Source organism: Polypterus senegalus, chromosome 2, assembly GCF_016835505.1.
Source record: "Polypterus senegalus isolate Bchr_013 chromosome 2, ASM1683550v1, whole genome shotgun sequence".
In the NCBI taxonomy this organism is placed as follows: domain Eukaryota; kingdom Metazoa; phylum Chordata; class Cladistia; order Polypteriformes; family Polypteridae; genus Polypterus; species Polypterus senegalus.
Window position 1 is genome coordinate 234,255,465 of NC_053155.1, and position 20,455 is coordinate 234,275,919.

Genomic DNA, 20,455 nt, shown 5'->3' on the forward strand with positions numbered 1-20,455 from the left:
TTTCCATTTCATTCTTTGGGCATTTTGGCTAATTTGAACTTGTTGATTACTGTTACTAAAGTATTACATAAGCCTTCAGTGGGCGGCACGGTGGCGCAGTGGTAGCGCTGCTGCCTCGCAGTTAGGAGACCTGGGTTCACTTCCCGGTCCTCCCTGCGTGGAGTTTGCATGTTCTCCCCGTGTCTGCGTGGGTTTCCTCTGGCGCTCCGGTTTCCTCCCACAATCCAAAGACATGCAGGTTAGGTGGACTGGCGATTCTAAATTGGCCCTAGTGTGTGGGTGTGTTTGTGTGTGTCCTGTGGTGGGTTGGCACCCTGCCCAGGATTGGTTCCTGCCTTGTGCCCTGTGTTGGCTGGGATTGGCTCCAGCGGACCCCCGTGACCCTATTCGGATTCAGCGGGTTAGACAATGGATGGGTGGATAAGCCTTCAGTCCCAAATCTTCACTTATTTTCAAGCTTTTTTTTATTTTTTCATTTTTACTTGTTCTTTGAGCTGTTCTGTTTATGACTGATGTAATAAAAGCCAAGAAGTTCACTTTAGTTATCTTTCTTTTCTAAATTTGGTTCTGTTGTTCCTTTCAGTATTAAATCTGACATATTCGTCTTATTATGCTGTTTTTTTTTTCACAGCATCTGCATATATTAAATTAAATCCATTGCAAACTTCTCAAGGTTTGATGGCTTTTGAGTATTGCTCACATCCACTTTAAGCTGCTAGCCTATGCACACACTGACAACTACAGCATTTTATTACATTTACATTTATTTGTTTGGTAGATGCTTTTATCCAAAGTGACTTGCAAAAAAGTTAAATATAATCGAGTAATATTAGGCTAGGGCCTGTTGGAGGTGTAGTAGGACAGGTAACAAAACGTTGATTGACACAAGTTAAAAGATGTAACAACTAATACATTTATAATCAAAGATTAACACTCAATAAACAACCAAGCTTTTTTTATTGAATTTACTAAAAGCAAGTAACATCCCATACAAACACGTCAGTATAATTAATTATTCATTTAACAACAAATAAACCAACAATATGATAGATGACAGAGTTTTCTTCTCTTTTTCTTCTTCTTTTGAACTTTTTTCTTCTTTTCAACCTCACCCTTTTTTCATCTTCATCTGAAACACATTTTACACTATTCACAATTTACTGACAATTAAGTTATCTTAATGGTGCTGGTACTGAGGTTTCTACTGGCTAACTCGGGATTCGGGAATCAAATCCCGTCCAGAACTCAAAATAGCAGAAACTGTTTGTGTGCGAAGTGTACGCACCTGAGCAAACTCAGTTAAGGTGATATTTACAAAAATAAGAGAAGAAGCTACTTATTAACTACTTGCTACGCTGATAAATCATCTTGTTTATACTCATATGGGAGTGGAAATGAACGCGGAAATATTCGACTTTTGTAAAATAAATATACCAACTCAGAGCGAGTGTGCGTCCGCCAACCTGATGGGGGCGCAGTAAATTCTGGCAGGAGAGTCTGGACGCTCGCTGCCGGTTGTCTTGGTGCTACGGCGGCGTTTGTTATTTTTCCGGCGGTATTTGGTGCTAGAGCGGCGGGAGTGTTTAATTTTACCTGCAAAAAGGCAGGGTAACAGTTGAAGTTTGCGGCACCTTCAGCAGCAGAAAAAAGTAAAGCGTGCTGTATAGGTTAGTGCTGTTTAACTGCATATATTTGATCACGTACAAGTGTGTGCTTCCAAAAGAGCAACCGGGCTTTAATAGTCATTATTAAGCAGGAATTGAAGCTTAATTTTGTTAAAGAAATAGCAAAATGCCAGGCTGATATCGGTGAGGAGTGAGCATTTTACTTTTCAATTATTAGTAAGCGCTAGATTGCACGGGCAGCGACAGCAGTTTGGGTGTTTTTAGTTTTCTGCCCAATATTTACTATGAAATCCGCCGCTGGTTAGACGTCAGTTAAATGTGGGTGGTTATTACCGTTGATGTTATTAGTTGACGGAATATGCTAATAAATTCCATTTACATTTCTTTGTGTTTATTTGGACAACTTTATTGTTCTGCATGTTACGCGATTGTCAGATCGGTTAATCCGGTGTGACTTGTCTTGTACTATATGTGGCTATAATGTACATCAGAATATTCTGTACAAAACATGTGCTTTCTCATTTAGAGACCTAACCTTAAACTTGTAGTGGGAGGTAGCGGTTGATTTTCATTTCAGTCGAGCTTATGTTTCGAATTCAGCACCTCATAATAAACTACTTGTTAAAATGCTCCTTTAATTGGCAATACGTCTGAATTGAAATATACTATTGAATTGCCTACTTATCAAAGCTAAGATGTTTTTATTAATTTATGCTTACTCTTGTTAATGTTGATTATAAAGCATTTACAGAGCATCAACAAGGTTCTTTACATGTTGAGTAAAAATACATTTTAGAATAAAGTAAATAGTAAATATAAGAGCTTTCAAAAACTTGGCAAAGTTATAGGATCAAGTTCAGAGAAAACTCTTCTGAAGTAGATGAACAGCCTGACAGAGTACAGTTACAGGTAAAGGGAGAGATTTAAGATATGAGCCACAGGTAAATTGTCTTAGACACTGGTAAAGTGCAAGTAGTTATAATGAGTAATCTGATGTTTTCTTAATCAGAAAGAGAGTTTTGGACATAATTAGATACCTTAAATGGTGTGCTTGAGCTAGATAGAGGTGTTAGTGACAGAAAATTAACTTGTTTCAGACAATAGACAATTTTGCAGAGGAAAACCACTAAAAAGTGAAGTATAATCCAGTTAAGAGCGTGTAAAGGTGCTGCAGAGTATTAATGCTTCTCAGAGGAGGACATTGTTTTGTAAGTGGTAAAAAGATGACTTGCTGATTACAGAGATGTGGTTTTCAAATTTCTGAGCACTGTCAACAGCAGCCCTAAGATAGGTTATAGTAGATGAAGGTTAAAGGGAGAAGGAATCGGACGTTTTGAGTTGAGCTGTGGCTTCTTCATGGAGTAGTTGTATAACTGTTGGACAAAAGCAGTATGTTGATGCTGAAAACAAGTTGACTCTGCATTGAGATTTGATGTACATTTTAAGAGGGAGGCTTCACAGAGGTTGTTTTATTACCAGATGCTAAAGTCTGCATGTACTTAGAAAGGTGGGAACATATTTATAAGAAGTATGTTTCAGTAAGTCCACTATAGTTCCTAAGGAACTAATCAACATTTTTAAAGCCAGTAATGACAAGGAGGGCAGTGGGAAGTTCAGTGTCTAGTAGTAATTTGTAGTACACAGTATTTTCAGAAGCCTTCTTTGTCATTGAGGTACCAAGCACAAACAGTAAGTAATGAGGTTTTTATATGAAAATGAAGTTTATAATTTGGGCAGACTTTACCTAAAACAGGAGAGGCAGTGGCTTGTTTCTTCAGGACAGGAACATTTTTAAAGTTTCAGACCACTTGAATAATTTTTTAAATTACAAATGGATAAATTAACAAAGCTTTTTTGGAAAACTATAATTATGGTGGTATGAAAATTCACAAAATTTGTTTTAACCCTTTGACCAGCTGGTGCAGCTTGTGTTGTGAGGTACTGCAAAATGCCAAATGCACAAAAGTGTGTTAGGTTCACTATTACCCAAAAAGGTTAATTTGGAACTAAGACTGATAACGTCACCTTTCAGAAAGCTTGTGTTCACATTTTAGGTTACAACAAGACAAAGATTGCACTTAGTTTTATGTGCATTCCATAGGATCACTAGAATAAAGCACGATGGCCTTTGGCATTTTGCAGGCAGGCATATCATTTGGCACTCTAGCCAAGCCACTCTAATGTGTCCCAATTGTAATCAAGGTTATAGCAGAGTGGCAGAACCTATTACTGTCCTATATCTGGTTGTCCTTGAGTCATATCACACCAGAGAAGGACCAACCTAATAACAGGTCATTTCATATTTGCCACCTGTACTGCTGTGAAAACCCCCAATTGACTACCACTGAGAGGATGCTTAGGCACAGACTTCATGTAGCAGATCTTGGACCAAGGCGACATGTCCTCTGTTAGCACCACATTTGACTGGCTTGGGCTGGGTGGTGTCTGCGAAGAACTTGTCAGTCGTGTCAGGCATCAGGTTCTCTTCAGAAGATGAGTCTGCTTCAGCCTGTTTCATGCAGGTGCGATGGCCGGAATGTGGAGGAGGAAGGTATGTTAATGCTTATGTTCAGGAAACTGACCCTTGGAGTGGAACCTCTGTAGAGGTGTCGGCTTGCATTTACCATACAGTACAGGCCAGGTACACCTCTGCTTCTTTCAAGGCAGACACAACATGGTGGGTGTGCGGTTTATGAAGTTGACATTGTTTAGGAAATCACTCACTATGTGAGGCAGCTTTGTCCTTACTGTACTGTAGGCTAGTAGGATAAGGTACACACCTGCTATGGTCACAGTTCTTCTGAGGAATGATACTGTGCACATATATTTTAATTTATTTAATTTTATTTAAACAGTTCCAGTTGAAATTTCAGTCCAGTCCTGAGTTTTGGGTTCTCATTTTTTCAATTTACATAGGAGCAGAATGAAGAAGACTTTTGTGGGTGATTAGTAAAATTTTAAAATCCATAATGAAATTCTATGCAGATACTGAAACACCAGTTTCTTTAAAAGGCAACAAGATGATACAGGGGTTATCGCTGCAGCGTTATAGTTTAGTTTACCTTTATTGTCCAAGGGGAAATTTGCCTTGATCCAGTCAGCAACATACAAAAGCACATTCCTGCATATATGCATACACAAAATAAAATTATTAATGACCTATTTATATACATTAAGCAGGATTCTAAAATAATTTCTTATTTCAACAAAATTGAATTTGACCTTTTTTTTTTTTTTACATTTAGTATAAAATATTTCTACTTCTGTTTATTTAAAATTTTGGCATCAAGTGTTGCGTCCTAGAAGGTAACATTTTGAAGCAAGTGTTAAGGCAGTGTGATTGCTCCTTTATAATCTTACCTGTTTTTCTGTTGTACAATTCTTGAAGTCCTAATAGAAATTGTCTACAAAGAACAGCCCACGATTGGATTATTTTTGTGAGTCACAGAGGGAACCGTGCACCAGACAAGAAATGAAAAAGTCATTTCGCACTTACTATGGCATTTATAATAGTTTATAAGGGAGCTAGTTGAAATGTTAATTTTCTTCAGCCTTGTTAATAGTTAGCTGTACAGTTGTCATTTTTTGTTAATATATTCTGTGATTTTTTTTTTCTTTACAATATGGTTTCCAGGTACTTAAAGCTATTAACACTCTCAACTTGCTTATCATTGAGGACCAGCGTTTATATTGGTTCAACATTCTTCCTAAAGTCAATGAGCACCTCTTTTGATTTCCTCATATTTAAATAGAGGTTCTTCTTCTGGCACCAGCTCTGCATCCTCTTAGCCTTTTCCACAAAATGTTCACATTGACAGAGGTTTCAATCAATGCAGCATCATCTGTGAACTTAACAGCTAAATAATTGCTGTCAGATCCTCTCAAGCTGTTCGTGTACATCGAGGAGTGTATAAGGGCAATTCACTGCGTCTTGTTTAGCTCCTATTAATGTATGATGGACTGTATAAATATAATTTTCATGCTTAACACATTGCTGTCTGTTAAGGAGAAAGCCCATAATCCATAGGGTGATTTTGGGGTCCACCTGTACCTCTTGTAATTTATTGCAGGGAATATCAGGCTTTATGCAGTTAAAAGCTGAAGTAAAGTCAATGGACAGTATTTTCAGCAAGGAGTTTGGTTTCTCCAAATGTGTATAACTTATGAAGAACAGTCATGACTGTGTCCTCCGTTGAACACTTCTGTCTTTATGTGGACAGCAATGGATCCAATGAGGAGTCAACTTGTTAAGTAGGGTAAACAAGAATCAGTCTCTTCAGACATTTTGCTAAAAGTAATGTAAGTGCCACTGGGCCAAAATTGTTTAATTCACTTTGGCAGTTGTTTTTTGGAACTGGCCCAATTTCAGAGCTCTTCCAAAGCTTTGGCATTCTGTACTGTTTAAGAGAGTGATTGAAAAGCTGACACAGGATTCCCGAGTGCCTTCCACATCATTGCTTAAGAACCTTTTCCTTAATTGGATCACTTCCTCAAGCTTTATAAGGTTTCACCTTCCTCAAAACTCTTAGCTCCCATTCAGTGAAAGACACTGGGCAAATGCTTCCAGAGAGTTCTGATTGCAAATTCCTAATTAAATCATAATCAGTGGTTGGACTTTTATTATCAAAAGGTCAGAATTTATTCTGTTCATTTACAAATTTAATTCCATCTATTGTGTTTAGCTGAATTTGTATTGTTTCCTGTTAAAACAGGAGTCAGAAATTGTTCCATTGCAAAACAATCTTTCCACTTTGCACATATAGTGATTTTTAGCTTCTGCTATCTATTTCTCAAGAGTTATTTGAATTTTTTTACATTTGCTTTTCTGTCTGAAACAGAATTAATTCCATTTTGCCTAAATAGGTTTTTTTATTTGTTTTATAAACCAGAGTTAACCTTTTGGATAATACTTATTTTCTTTGTCCCTTCCACCATGGTAATCAGATTGTCGGTGGACCCATGCCCCTAAAAATTATTTCTTTTTTTGTATCTGTGAGAGAAAGTAATGGTTCTTTGCAAATATTATTTTACAACTTGGTGAAACTCTATACTTTGGTTGATCTTTTACACTAGTTATTATTCCATGTCATTGCATCCAAGACTAGTGCATCATCAATCTTCAGTTTTTTCTATAAATGGTACAAATGTTTGCAAAGTATTTTAATGCAATGTATCTTTCCTACAGGTATATGTTCAAAGAAACATTCTGTTAAAGAAGGTACATCCAAGTTCATTTAAGATGCCACCTAAGAGAACGAAAAGTTCAAAGGTCAATACTTCTAGCTCTTTGGAGTCTGAAGATTTCACTTTAGAGACCACTGTACCAACTGAGGAAATGTCTTCATCTGAAGAAAGAGATGGTAGCAAGAAAGTTACCAGACAACAGATTGAGAAGAAAGAGCTGCTTCATAATATTCAACTATTGAAAATTGAGCTATCTCAGAAAAGTCTGATAATTGACAATTTAAAAATGGAACATCTTACAAAGGTAATAATCAAACACGTTTTTATTGTCATAATACTGCAGTACTATATATAGCAATACCAGATTAAGCATTGTATAAAGAGGGACCCTAAACTTCGCAGAAATGTCAAAAAAAAAAAAAAAAAAACTTAAAGCAGGTTCTTATTTATTCCCCTAGAAAATGCCCTCTTTGATATGCAATGCGTTTGTCCCACTGCTTCTCGCATTCTTGTTTCCATTTTCGATACTCATTTTTTGTTATTGTGTCTAGAGTTTCTGGTGCTTTTTCCTGTAATCCATAGTAGTTAGCAAACCTTCTTAACTTCAATCTCAATTTTTTAATTTTGGGAACAAAAAAAAGTCACAGGGAGTGAGGTGACAAAAATATGGGGTATGAAACAACAACACATAGTTTTTGGTGAAAATTTCTTTGATAAAGCAGTGTGTGCAGGTGTGCTGTCATAGTTTTGCCAGCACCGCTGCTTTGGCTATTTTTTTTTCCTTGATACTTCCCTGTAGATGCCTCAAAAAAACAAGATCATAATTCTCTCTTGAAAAGCTGACTTTGTGACTTGGAGAAAAAATTGTCTGTAGTCACTTTTGCACTTACAGAATGATCACCAAGAATACACACTCAATCAACTCTGCATAATACCACTTGCACACCCACCCAAGGGAAGTGTTGTGCTTGAGCCAAGTTGTACCCAAAATTGTATTTTTTAATACTTACAGTAAAAACTGCTTGCCTTAAAGGTGTATTGCTAATTGTTTGTGGCTTTATTCCATTTTGAGTTCCAACATAATCTTTTTATCAGCAGTCTTTTTAATTTTATTGCAGCATTGCAAGTGTCCTCTTTTTGAAAAATTCCACATGGTTTGACTTGAAAGCATAGTAGGACTTTACTGCTTTATTAAGTCTAAGGAAGGCATTCGTTATTGCAAGTTTTGTGGAAATGCAGAATTAGATGAGAAATAAGAATACTTGTTTTGTGCATTCATTGACAGATCTGACCAATCTGCTGTCAACTGGGTGAGTGGGGAAATCATTCATTTTTAATAAAGCACCATACATGTTACACAATAAAGAACAAAGGCTTTGCATTAATTTTCACACTGTTATGAGGATAGCTACAGTTGTCTGTCCTACCATTTTATTTTCTAAAAGGTGTATTCATTTTAGAGTCATTGGGAGTTGGTGCCTATCCCAATTGCACTACGTTCAAAGACAGTATCCAGCCTTTACCAGGGCACCAAACTCTCACAAATATTCCAAAAATAAAATTTACTTTGTTACTGCTTCAGAATTTACATACTGGGCAGACATTCATGTGGCTCAGTTCGGAATATGTTTTGAGGCAGCTTTGTCCATTCACACAGCATGTAGTGTGTTTATGGAAGCACATTATCTGCAATAATAACAACATGCATTTAGCTGAGCTTCTTAAATGGCATACGTAATTGCCAAAACTGAATCTGCAAACATTAAATTTGTATCATTTGTTGGTTTTTACTTTCTTGTATACAAATTATAGGGAAAGTATTATAATTGTCCAAAAATTTGACCTTGAGATATTGATGAATCTCGACATTTTAGACCTCCCTGAGTCTGATTTAAAGTATTATAATTGTCCAAAAATTCTATTTTGAGACTTTGATGAATCTTGACATTTTGGACCTCCCTGCCTCTGAAAATACCATTTTTGGAATGATATGTGTATAGATAGATAGATACTTTATTAATCCCAAGGGGAAATTTACATAATCCAGCAGAAGTATACTGATACAAAAAACAACATTAAATTAAAGAGTAATAAAAATACATGTAAAAACAGACAATAACTTTGAATAATGTTAGCGTTTATACCCCCCCAGGTGGAATTGAAGAGTCGCATAGTGTGGGGGTGGAACGATCTCCTCAGTCTGTCCGTGGAGCAGGACAGTGACAGCAGTCTGTCACTGAAGCTACTCCTCTGCCTGGAGATGACACTGTTCAGTGGATGCAGTGGATTCTCCATGATTGACAGGAGCTTGCTCAGCGCCCGTCGCTCTGCCACAGATGTTAAACTGTCCAGCTTAATTACTGCAATAGAGCCTGCCTTCCTCACAAGTATGTCCAGGTGTGAGACGTCCTTCTTCTTTATGCTACCTCCCTAGCACACCACCGCATAGAAGAGGGCACATCTGGTAGAACATCTGCAGCATCTTATTGCAGATGTTGGACGCCAACCTTCTAAGGAAGTATAGTCGGCTCTGACCTTTCTTATACAGAACATCAGTATTGGCAGTCCAGTTGAATTTATCATCCAGCTGCACTCCCAAGTATTTATAGGTCTGCACCCTCTGTACACAGTCTCCTCTGATGATCACGGGGTCCATGAGGGGCATGGGCCTACTAAAATCCACTACTAGTTCCTTGGCCTTGCTGTTCAGGTGGAAGTGGTTTGAGTCGCACCATTTAACAAAGTCTTTGATTAGCTTCCTATACTCCTCCTCCTCCTTCCCACTCCTGATACAGCCCACGATAGCAGTGTCGTCAGAGAACTTTTGCACGTGGCAGGACTCCGAATTGTATTGGAAGTCTGATGTATATAAGCTGAACAGGACCGGAGAAAGTACAGTCCCCTGCGGCGCTCCTGTATTGCTGACCACAATGTCAGACCTGCAGTTCCCGAGACGCACATACTGAGGTCTGTCTGTAAGATAGTCCACGATCCATGCCACCAGGTGTGAAACTTCTCCCATCTCTGTCAGCTTGTCCCTAAGGAGCAGAGGTTGGATGGTGTTGAAGGTGCTAGAGAAGTCCAAAAACATAATTCTAACAGCACCACTGCCTCTGTCCAAGTAGGAGAGGGTTTGGTGTAGTATATAGTTGATGGCATCCTCCGCTCCCACCTTCTCCTGGTATGCGAACTGCAGAGGATCGAGGGCATGGCGGACCTGTGGCCTCAGGTGGTGAAGCAGCAGCCACTCCATGGTCTTCATCACATGTGACGTCAGAGCAACAGGCTGGAAGTCATTCAGCTCACTAGGACGTGATACCTTTGGGACTGGGGTGATACAAGATGTTTTCCAAAGCTTCGGGACTCTCCCCTGTTCCAGGCTCAGGTTGAAGATGCGCTGTAGAGGAATCCCCAGCTCCAACGCACAGGCCTTCAGCAGTCGTGACGATACTCCATCTGGACCCACTGCTTTGCTGGCATGAAGTCTGCTCGGCTCTCTGCTCACCTGCGCTGCTGTAATTGTGGGTGGGTATGTCTCTCCTATGCTGGTATCAGCAGAAGAATGGTTGGAGGATGCAGTACTCTGAGGTGAGAGTGGGTTAGGGTGGTCAAGCCTGTTAAAGACGTTGTTCATTTGGTTTGCTCTCTCCACGTCTCTCTCGATGGTGGCACCCCGCTTCGAGCTGGAGCCAGTGATGATCTTCATCCCATCCCACTCTTCCTTCTTGCGGCTGTTTTACAACTTCTGCTCCAGCTTTCTCCTGTACTGCTCCTTCTTCGCCCTCAGCTGGACTCGGAGTTCCTTCTGCTTGCGCTTCAGCTCATGCTGATCACCATTTTTAAAGGCCCTTTTCTTCTGGTTCAAAAGGCCATTGATGTCACTTGTAATCTATGGCTTGTTGTTAGCATAGCAGCGTACTGTTCTTACTGGAACTACAGTGTCCATACAGAAGTTGATGTAATCAGTTGTGGAGTCAACAGCCTTTTCAATATTCTCACTATGTGACCCCTGCATGATATCCCAGTCAGTGATTCCAAAGCAATCTCTCAGAGCCTGCTCTGCACCAAGGATATCGCGCATTAGTCGAGGTACGGCTGCAATTCTTGAGAGGTGATCTACCAGAAATTATTGCAGGGACGCGAGTTCGAATCCCGCTCAAGGCACATTGCTGAATGAAAAAAAAAAAAACTTTCTCTTCAACGAACGGTGCTTTGAATCCTACATTGCAGTTGTTGTTTGTTTATTTTTTTTTTTTTTGATTAAACGAAACCTGTTTAGTGTATGATTTGTCAAGGAACACACAGACAACAAGCAAAGTTAAAAATCACACTTAAACAAACTGCCTGCCCATTCTATTGAATCATAATTATAACAAATAATAATGCATTTCACTTCCTTATATAATGTCTTTACTATGGTCTGAGATGGCTGCACAGATAATCAAGAAGGATAAAATAAAAATGAAAGCACAATAAGATTTCATAAATAATAGTGCACAGTAATTTGTGTTTGTATGTATTTATAACATTTGGGAAGTAATATATTCTAGTTGATGCTGACAATTGATTTGAAGTAGGTAAAAATAAATATTTGGAAATATTGCAAAGGGAAATGTTTATGTACTTGGCGCAAAATAACTATGTGTTCTAGTAAACCGCATACACACCACATATATATATATATATAGTCGTGATTCGTCAATTCTTGGTAGCAGAGCGAGCTGTCATTGGCCAATTCTTGGTAGCCGAAACGGGTCGCGATTGGTCAATTCTTGGTAGCCGATACGGGCCGCAATTGGCCCGTGCTTTCAATTCTTGGTAGAATCTTGGTAGCGGAGAGCGATCCGATTGGTTCTCGCTACCAAGAATTACCTCGACTCACGGCTGCAAGGAGGCGCCTCAGGGGACCACTTCCTGAATGATCGTGTGGTTATAGTTAGATCCTTCTCTCTTGGTTTTTAGTGAGGCTAAAGCAGAACCAGGTTATGATCTGCTTTCCCAAGCGCAGGCAGTGGGGTGGCGCTGTATGCATCTTTAACGTTTGCATACAATAGTCCTTGTATTGCATACAATAGTCCTATTTCCCCGGGTGTTACAGTCCACATACTGGGAGAAGGCAGGTAATGTTTTGCCCAGTGTCACATGGTTAAAGTCTCCAGCGATTAGCACAATCGCCTCAGGGTGCTGCGTTTGTAACTTAGCAACTGCAGAATGGATGACGTCACTCGCTATCTCCGCGTTCGCTAGCTTGGGGATGTAAACAATGACAACAATGACGTGTCCAAACTCTCTGGGCAAGTAATAGGGACGCCAACATTCTTATTCGATGTCCCTGCAGCAAGTGGAGATTTTAACGTTTACATGTCTTGAGTTGCACCACTTTGTATTGCCATAGAGAGTGACACCCCCTCCTTTCTTCCCACTGGTATTTGCGTCTCTGTCAGTTATAACTGTGCTAAACCCGGGTAGTTCCACGTTAGCATCTGGGATGGTAGTTGTTAGCCAAGTTTCACTAAAACACAGCAAGCTGCATTTTCTGTAGGTTCTGACATTTTTCACCAGCGCAGCTAGTATGTCAATCTTATTTGGTAGTGATTTCACATTTCCCAGGATCACAGATGGCACCGAAGGTTTATAACGCCACTTTTTCACAAGCCGCTTGGCTTTTATCTTGACGCCGGCTCGGCTGCCCCGATACCGTCTTCTTACCTCGTCAGGTAAATAGGGAACCACGCTGGCGCGGGCATTTCTTCTCAGCACTTGAAGTTGACAACTTGAATAGGCGAGTCTTGGCATGTAAAAATCCATGTCAAGTAGTAAAAGCAGTAAAAAGTGTCCAGGGAGCAATTCCCCATAAAAAAGTGGTAGAAGTGATCAGTGAAATAGAGAATAATAGAGAAAAAAGGTAAAAAGATAGAGTCATACACGGAGCTGCTGGAATCCGCCGGATGTAAGACGAACATATGTACACACAATAACTTGAGTATGGTTTCAGTTAAGTTAACCAAATTTTGCATACGAGTATTAGGTACAAAACGTAGATTTCTGTCAACTTTTGAGCTATTTCCGCTAACCAGTGCTTTCAGCAGAGGCATGTCAGAAAATGCTGCTGGGGCTCCTTAATACCAATTAGATTATGCTTGCATAATGCTTCAGTGTGACTTTAACTGCCAAGTCTGCCATTTTCTTTCTTTTCAAACATTCCTTCCTTTTTAGTCATTCTGGTGTTTGTTCAGACCATAGTATGTGTTTGTGTATTTATTTACCTATTTTTTATGTAATTATTTTTTAAAGAGATTCTGTCAAAAGACAGATTTCCCTCTGGGGACAAGTATCCTTCAATCCAACCATCCATCCATCCTTTTTTGAGTGATTGTTGGACAGTTTCTGCCCTTAGTCAAAGTTACAGTTTTTTGGAACAGCTGCTTTGACAAAAATATACTGGAAACATAACGTATGCAGTCTGAATTAATTTCACTTTCAAACCAAATGATAAAATCAAAATGCTGTTTCAGAGATTGAATGAGAAAAGTAGTCATTAATAAATTCTCGACTGTTTGCACTGTTTATAAAAAAAAAAAAAAAGTGGGCTTAAATGGAAAAAGTACCTTATGATTCTGTATATTCTAAAGGTTTGTAATTGTAATTTAGCCATTTTAACAAAGGTAGCAATCTTTCAACGCACTTCTAAATCAACTATACAGGAGTAAAACAGTTCTGTGCTGCTAACAGTTCCCAGAAAATCATTATATTGAGATCTTAAAACTAGGAGTATTTCTAACGTACTGCAGAAGAATTCTTCAAAGAAGACATTATGTGGCAATGCAAGAAAGACTCATCACTGGCTACAGGAAAAGAGGACATTCTAAGTATGTAAACTTTCGCATATGCCATATTACCCAAGCCAGAAGTTTGTGTGTATGTGTGTTTTTGTTGTTGTTTTAATAGTTGTATTTTTCTTGAGCTTCATAATTTCACTTTGGGGACAAATATAATTTTATTAAGTTATCCATCAATTGTTTTTTTGCCTTGTAAATTTTCAACAAATGTGACTGAAACCTCATGGAAGTCTGCAGTTTTATCCAGGGTAGCTCAGATTTGACCTTACCACCATTATCTTAAGGATCAAAATGCAATTTAACTTGATGTCTTGGGGCCTCATGTATAACGCTGTGTGTAGAATTCACACTAAAACATGGCTTACGAACAAAAGTGGAAATGTGTGCACACACAAAAAAATCAGATACACAAAACCATGTGTAAGCCAACTTCCATGCACTTCTGCTTCATAAATCCTGATCAGCGTGAAATGTGACCCACGTGTATGCGCCTACCACCCCACACTGACTCCTCCCATAATTTTGCATAATATGCAAATGAATATACATATCACCTTCTGTTCTGTGTTTGGTAAAAAGTCAATGGCAAAAACACATGAAAAAAAATAATTTCTGTGAATGCAAAGTGGAGGCAAGGAAAATTGTACTATTTGTTGGCTTAAGCAGTGTCATAAGCAACAAAAGCATGGCAGAGACACTTCAAGTTCAGAAATTCGCACAGTGCTAGAAATAAAAAAGAAGTGGTCAGATATCACAGTTGATGTGTAAGTGCCAGTCGCACCCCTGTTTCAGACAGTATTACAGAAGTTGACCCGCATGTGATGGTCAAGTAATGATTGTGCTGCTGTGTCAAGCATGTCTTCAGGCACTGGCTGCACATACACCGCTGCCTTGGAAACCGCTTGGCAACCATCTGGCTGTGTGCAGATGGGTGCTGTTCTGAATCACAGAATGCAATACTGGATGCTGTAAGAAATGTGGCCAATGAACTAAGGAATATAAGGGCTGTATTATGTGATATTGACCACAAATTAAGTGAATTGGTTAAAAAATAAATGTTGCATCTGATTACCTGTTTTTACATTCTGTTAATTACATCATTTGGTGGGTCAGGGTCCGGTTCATCATACAGCGTCTCTTCAGGTATGGGCAAGTCATGATTCTGTGCCACATCATGTATACAGCATGCTACATGCTTACACAATGCGACACATGTTCTGTGCACTATAGAGCAGCACATTAATGGAGTGGAAATGCTTTCTATTTACATAAGCAAATTCATTCTCTGAAATAGCCTTTATAGTACAGTTTTGGTGCAGAGTGCCTCAACACATCGATTCTCTGCTCTTTATTCTTAAAAGGATTGCTTGCCTTTTGCTGCACTAGTTGGAAAAAACACCTGCGACTGTACGAAGTTGCCATTTTTATAGGCTCTCCTGTTGTATTTGATGCCAGTTCATTCTTTTGGTGGTTCATCTCTGGTTGATGTAACTTGTCCAGCACTGTTGCAATGGCAATCTGTGTGTAGTTGACAACTCCAGTTATATTTGGAACACTAGAAGTTGCTGTAAATTGCTCTTTGATGTTTCCAAGTTCAACCACAGTGTAAGCAAGTCTTTTTATATCTGAATAGCTAGCGGATAATACCATCCTGTACATCTGGCATGGTGTGACTTGAAGACTGAGAAATACCTGATCATTCAACGAGTTCACGTTGAAAAGCACCTGTGGCTAAAAACTTGAGAGTGGACAGGAATTGCAAAGGAGCAGGTCCAGCACAGTTCCTTAAAGTCTGCTTTTGTAAAGCCAACGGAAGTTCAGCGCACAGCTCGGAATTCATTCCCGGACGGGTTTATCCATTCCTGGGAATTCGGGAATCCTGCATGTCATTCCCGGGATGACACAGTGCACGGGAATCTCTTGGACGGTTTTAGAACAACACTTATTTTTAATAAAACTACTGCAGTATTTCAACACCAATAAAAGACTAACCTTATGTACAGGCAGTTCATGCTGTCATATAGTACATGTATCTAGTTCATGGGTGCCCAATGTGTCGATTGCGATCGACTGGTAGATTGTGTTGCATTCAAAAAAAAATTTTTTTTAAACGTTAGTCTATCATATATCCTCCCTATGGTATTTGCCACCTGATTGACATACAGCACAGCCAGTCTGAGATCTCCTTTCTTTTAAGACACTGCTCATCCCGCACGCACGATTAAACGCGCAAGCTACTGCAAAAGTCCGGCTGTGATCTAGTTAGCCTTCCAATTTATATTGACTAAAGAATGGATTTTAAAATAATTGTTTAGGGAGGGTATGGGCTTTATGTGTAATTAGAACAGGATTTTTTTCTCTCACAGTGTCATAATCGAAGTGCGTTTGTCTAATCTGTCAATCTATCACTGCTATTCCAAAGAAGGAAAATGTGGAAAGGCACTTTCGAACTGTTCATAAAAACTACGAAACTGACTTCCTTCCGAAAAGCGATCTGAGAAAGAGAAAAGAGAGGGAACTAAAATCGCAGTTAATCAGACAGCCGTCATTTTTCACTCAGCTGAATTCAAAATCTCTTTGACTGCATTATTCGGCTTTACTTATTTATGAGAGTCAGCCTTTTCCCGCATGAAGATTATTAAATCCAAATACTGTACTGACCATAAATGTATTGAATTGTTATTGTGCCATAAAGGTTATTCAGTTATGCAAGTGTGTGTGTGTATGTATATATATATATATATATATATGTGTGTGTGTGTGTGTGTGTGTGTGTGTGTATATAATATATATATATATATATATATTATACACACACTAATAAAAGGCAAAGCCCTCTCTGACTCACTCATCACTAATTCTCCAACTTCCTATGTAGGTGGCAGGCTGAAATTTGGCAGGCTCATTCCTTACAGCTTACTTACAAAAGTTGGGCAGGTTTCATTTCGAAATTCTACGCGTAATGGTCATAACTGGAACTTATTTTTTTCTCCATATACTGTAATAGACTGCAGCGCGATGGCTGTGGGAGGCGGAGTTGTGTGTCACGTCATCATGCCTCTCACATAATCACGTGAACTGACTGTGAAGGCAGTACGTAGAAAACAAGGAGGAGCTCCAAAGAGCGCTGAAGAAAACGGGCATTATTAGAACAATCTAGACGAGAACAGGCCATTCAGCCCAACAAAGCTCGCCAGTCTTATCCACTTGTTTCCTCCAAGAAAACATCAAGTTGAGTTTTGAAAGTCCCTAACGTCTTACTGTCTACCACACTACTTGGTAGCTTATTCCAAGTGTCAATCGTTCTTTGTGTAAAGAAAAACTTCCTAATATTTGTGCGAAATTTACCCTTAACAAGTTTCCAACTGTGTCCCCGTGTTCTTGATGAGCTCATTTTAAAATACAAGTCTCGATCCACTGTACTAATTCCCTTCATAATTTTAAACACTTCAATCATGTCACCTCTTAATCTTCTTTTGCTTAAACTGTAAAGGCTCAGCTCTTTTAATCCTTCCTCATAATTCAACCCCTGTAGACCTGGAATCAGCCTAGTCGCTCTTCTCTGGACCTTTTCTAGTGCTGCTATGTCCTTTTTGTAGCCTGGAGACCAAAACTGCACACAGTACTCAAGATGAGGCCTCACCAGTGCATTATAAAGGTTGAGCATAACCTCCTTGGACTTGTACTCCACAGATCGCTATATAACCTAACATTCTGTTAGCCTTCTTAATGGCTTCTGAACACTGTTGGAAAGTTGATAGCTTGGAGTCCACTATGACTACTAAATCTTTCTCATAAGGTGTACTCTCGATTTTCCGACCGCCCATTGTGTATTCAAACCTAATATTTTTACTTCCTATGTGTAATACTTTACATTTACTGACATTAAATTTCATCTGCCACAAATCTGCCCAAGCCTGTATGCTATCCAAGTCCTTCTGTAATGATATAACGGATTCCAAATTATCTGCTAATCCACCTATCTTGGTATCATCTGCAAACTTAACCAGCTTGTTACTTATATTCCTATCTAAATCATTTATATATATTAAAAATAGCAGCGGCCCTAGCACTGACCCCTGTGGAACACCACTCATAACATCAGCCAGTTCTGATGAGGTTCCTCGCACCATCACCCTCTGCTTCCTGTGTTTGAGCCAATTCTGCACTCATCTAAAAACATCACCCTGAACTCCCACTTTTTTTTAACTTGATGCCCAACCTCTCATGTGGCACCTTATCAAATGCTTTCTGAAAGTCCAGATAAATAATATCATAAGCTCCACTTTGATCGTATCCTTTTGTTGCCTCCTCATAGAATTCCAACATGTTAGTAAAACACGACCTCCCTCTTCTGAACCCATGCTGACTGTTCAGAATAACTCCTGTCCTTGCCATGTGTTGCTCAATCTTATCCTTAATAATTCCTTCCATTAATTTTCCTGTGATGCTTGTTAAGCTTACTGGCCTATAGTTGCTTGCATCTGCCCTGTCACCCTTTTTATATAATGGGATGATATTTGCCATTTTCCAGTCCTTTGGAATCTCTCCAGTGCACAGTGACTTCCTAAAAATGCAATTGAGAAAGCAGCGAAACAATAAGAAACAAGCGAGTCACGCATACAAGCATATTCATAAGTGCAGCTACTGCGGAAACGAAGCACGGTGTAAACTGTAAGTTTAAATTAAGTTTATAGACAGGCTGTCGCTGGCGTTTGTCATCCCCACTACTAATACGATATTTGCGGGATACAAGTTTAATGAGAGGACGCAGGGTATAAACGAGTTTTGATCACTTTGTAACTAAGTTAAAATTGCTGGTGAAGGACTGTGCTTATGCAAATTCCGAGAGACTGTGTTTGTGGGGGGGATTGACATCATCATCTCCCCTCCCATTCACCTCATTTCATTCACTTCATTTCGCTCTGAGCTGAGCTCCTCAGCTAACGCGGTCTTGCGGAAGCAACTTTGTGACGCTGCCACCAAATACTCACAGAAAAATCCACAAATAAATACACACGCTGTCTCTAGGGTTTCTCCACACTCTGAATCCTCCAGGCACTACTGAGCATAATCTAATTTTGAAGGTTGGGACACCACTAATATTACTGAAAACCTTACTGCCACCGAGACTTTGTAACGGCGCGAGACTTCAGGTCACGTGTCTGCAAAAGAACCTAATTGAGGCAACTATTTTTACTGGCAGTTGCTCAGGGGAGAGAGTTTGTATTCCTCGCATCCCCGTTATACTCTCTGATCTCCCATTTCAATTCAAATGCCTCCAATTTCCAGTAAGGCTCTGCTTCGCGATGACAATTAAGTCTCAGGGACAGACCCTAAAAGGTTACATTGACAATCATGTTACGTTATTTTTAAAATGTTTCCTTTTCTTAGCACAAGCACAGCTGAGAAGCTTCGATGCATGTGCTCCATAACGCGTTAAAAAAATAACGCATTTAATCACACTTTGCATTCCAAGCAAAGGGGAACTTTTGTCAATGCATGATTTCCTGGTACATCGATTACATTGATGCACACATCAGAGCTACAAAAATGGAAGAGTCTGAAGAAAGCGCGTTGCTAGGACTGATCGGAGGCAAATTTCATTTCAAAAGACTACCCACGGAAGCCTTGATAAAAGCGTGGTTTTGTGCAAACTGTGCAAAAAGGAGTTTGCAGACCACTAAAGTACTTCAACCTTACGGTACTATCTAAATGCAAAACATGTTACAGCGAGCACAGAAACTGTGTATGCTGTTAGCACTAGCAGTGCGAGTTCGAGTACCAACAAAAGGTGTCGGCAGCCCAAACCTGATGAAATGACTGGCTTCAGGACCAAAATTAGTAAGTCAACATCGGTCAAACATACAAATTCTCTCGCAAAATGGATTGCTTTGGACTGTAGACCACTAACAGTGGTGGAAGATGGGGGGTTAGAAAATGTGCTACAATTAGCGTCAGGTGATCCAACTTTCCAACTACCGTGCCAAGAGACTATTTCAAGTAAAATTCAACAGCTTTATGACACTGAAAAGCAAGCAAATTTAGATGCATTACAGAAATCGGACTTTGTGGCTCTTACTGGGGATCATTGGACTTCCGTGACCGTTAGTAATTTTACTTACATCTAATTACAAAATGTTCAATGATCACACTGTTTTAGCCTAATGTACAAAATAATTTTGGCTAAGGTTACTCAGAGTTTAAAGGTGAACATGGTCAAATTACCTTTTATGTTTCTGCCTTATTTTTTTAAGAAGAAAAACTGCACTTTATGTTGAAATTTTTCTTATTATTTAAATACAATACCATTCTGAACATGTACTTAAAGTACTTATAATACCACTTTATTTTTAAGTCTTCCCAATTTTAGCCAGGTATGATATTTTTGTTTCTGTTTTGAATTGAAATGCAGTTTAAATGCATTTTTTTTTTCAGAAATTAATAAAGCTTGAGTTTACAATATTCATGTCCATGTCTATTATTTGATTCTGTCGCCCACTAAAACCCTTTTACATTAAAAAAAACCTTTGCGCTTTGGGGCAAATTTACTTGTGCGATTACATGCGATTAATCTAGATTAAATAATTACAAAACCTCTAGATTTATTTTTTTTAATATATATATATAAATATATATATATATATATGTGTGTGTGTATGTGTATGTATATATATGTGTATATATATATGTATGTATATATATATATATATATATATATATATATATATATATATATATATATATATGTGTGTGTGTATATATATATGTATATATGTGTGTGTATATATATATATATATATATAT

At 38.8% G+C, this 20,455-nt stretch overlaps 1 protein-coding gene across 1 annotated transcript in view; it reads left to right on the forward strand.

Moving 5' to 3' along the window:
* Positions 1-1,468: 1,468 nt before the first annotated feature.
* Positions 1,469-20,455, forward strand: part of pibf1 (progesterone immunomodulatory binding factor 1) — a 186,768-nt gene continuing 167,781 nt past the window's right edge. Inside the window, exons 1-2 of the mRNA XM_039745337.1 lie at positions 1,469-1,667; positions 6,811-7,113. Coding sequence (XP_039601271.1) covers positions 6,865-7,113 — 249 coding nt within the window. The 5' untranslated portion in view covers positions 1,469-1,667; positions 6,811-6,864. The remainder of the gene's footprint in view (positions 1,668-6,810; positions 7,114-20,455) is intronic.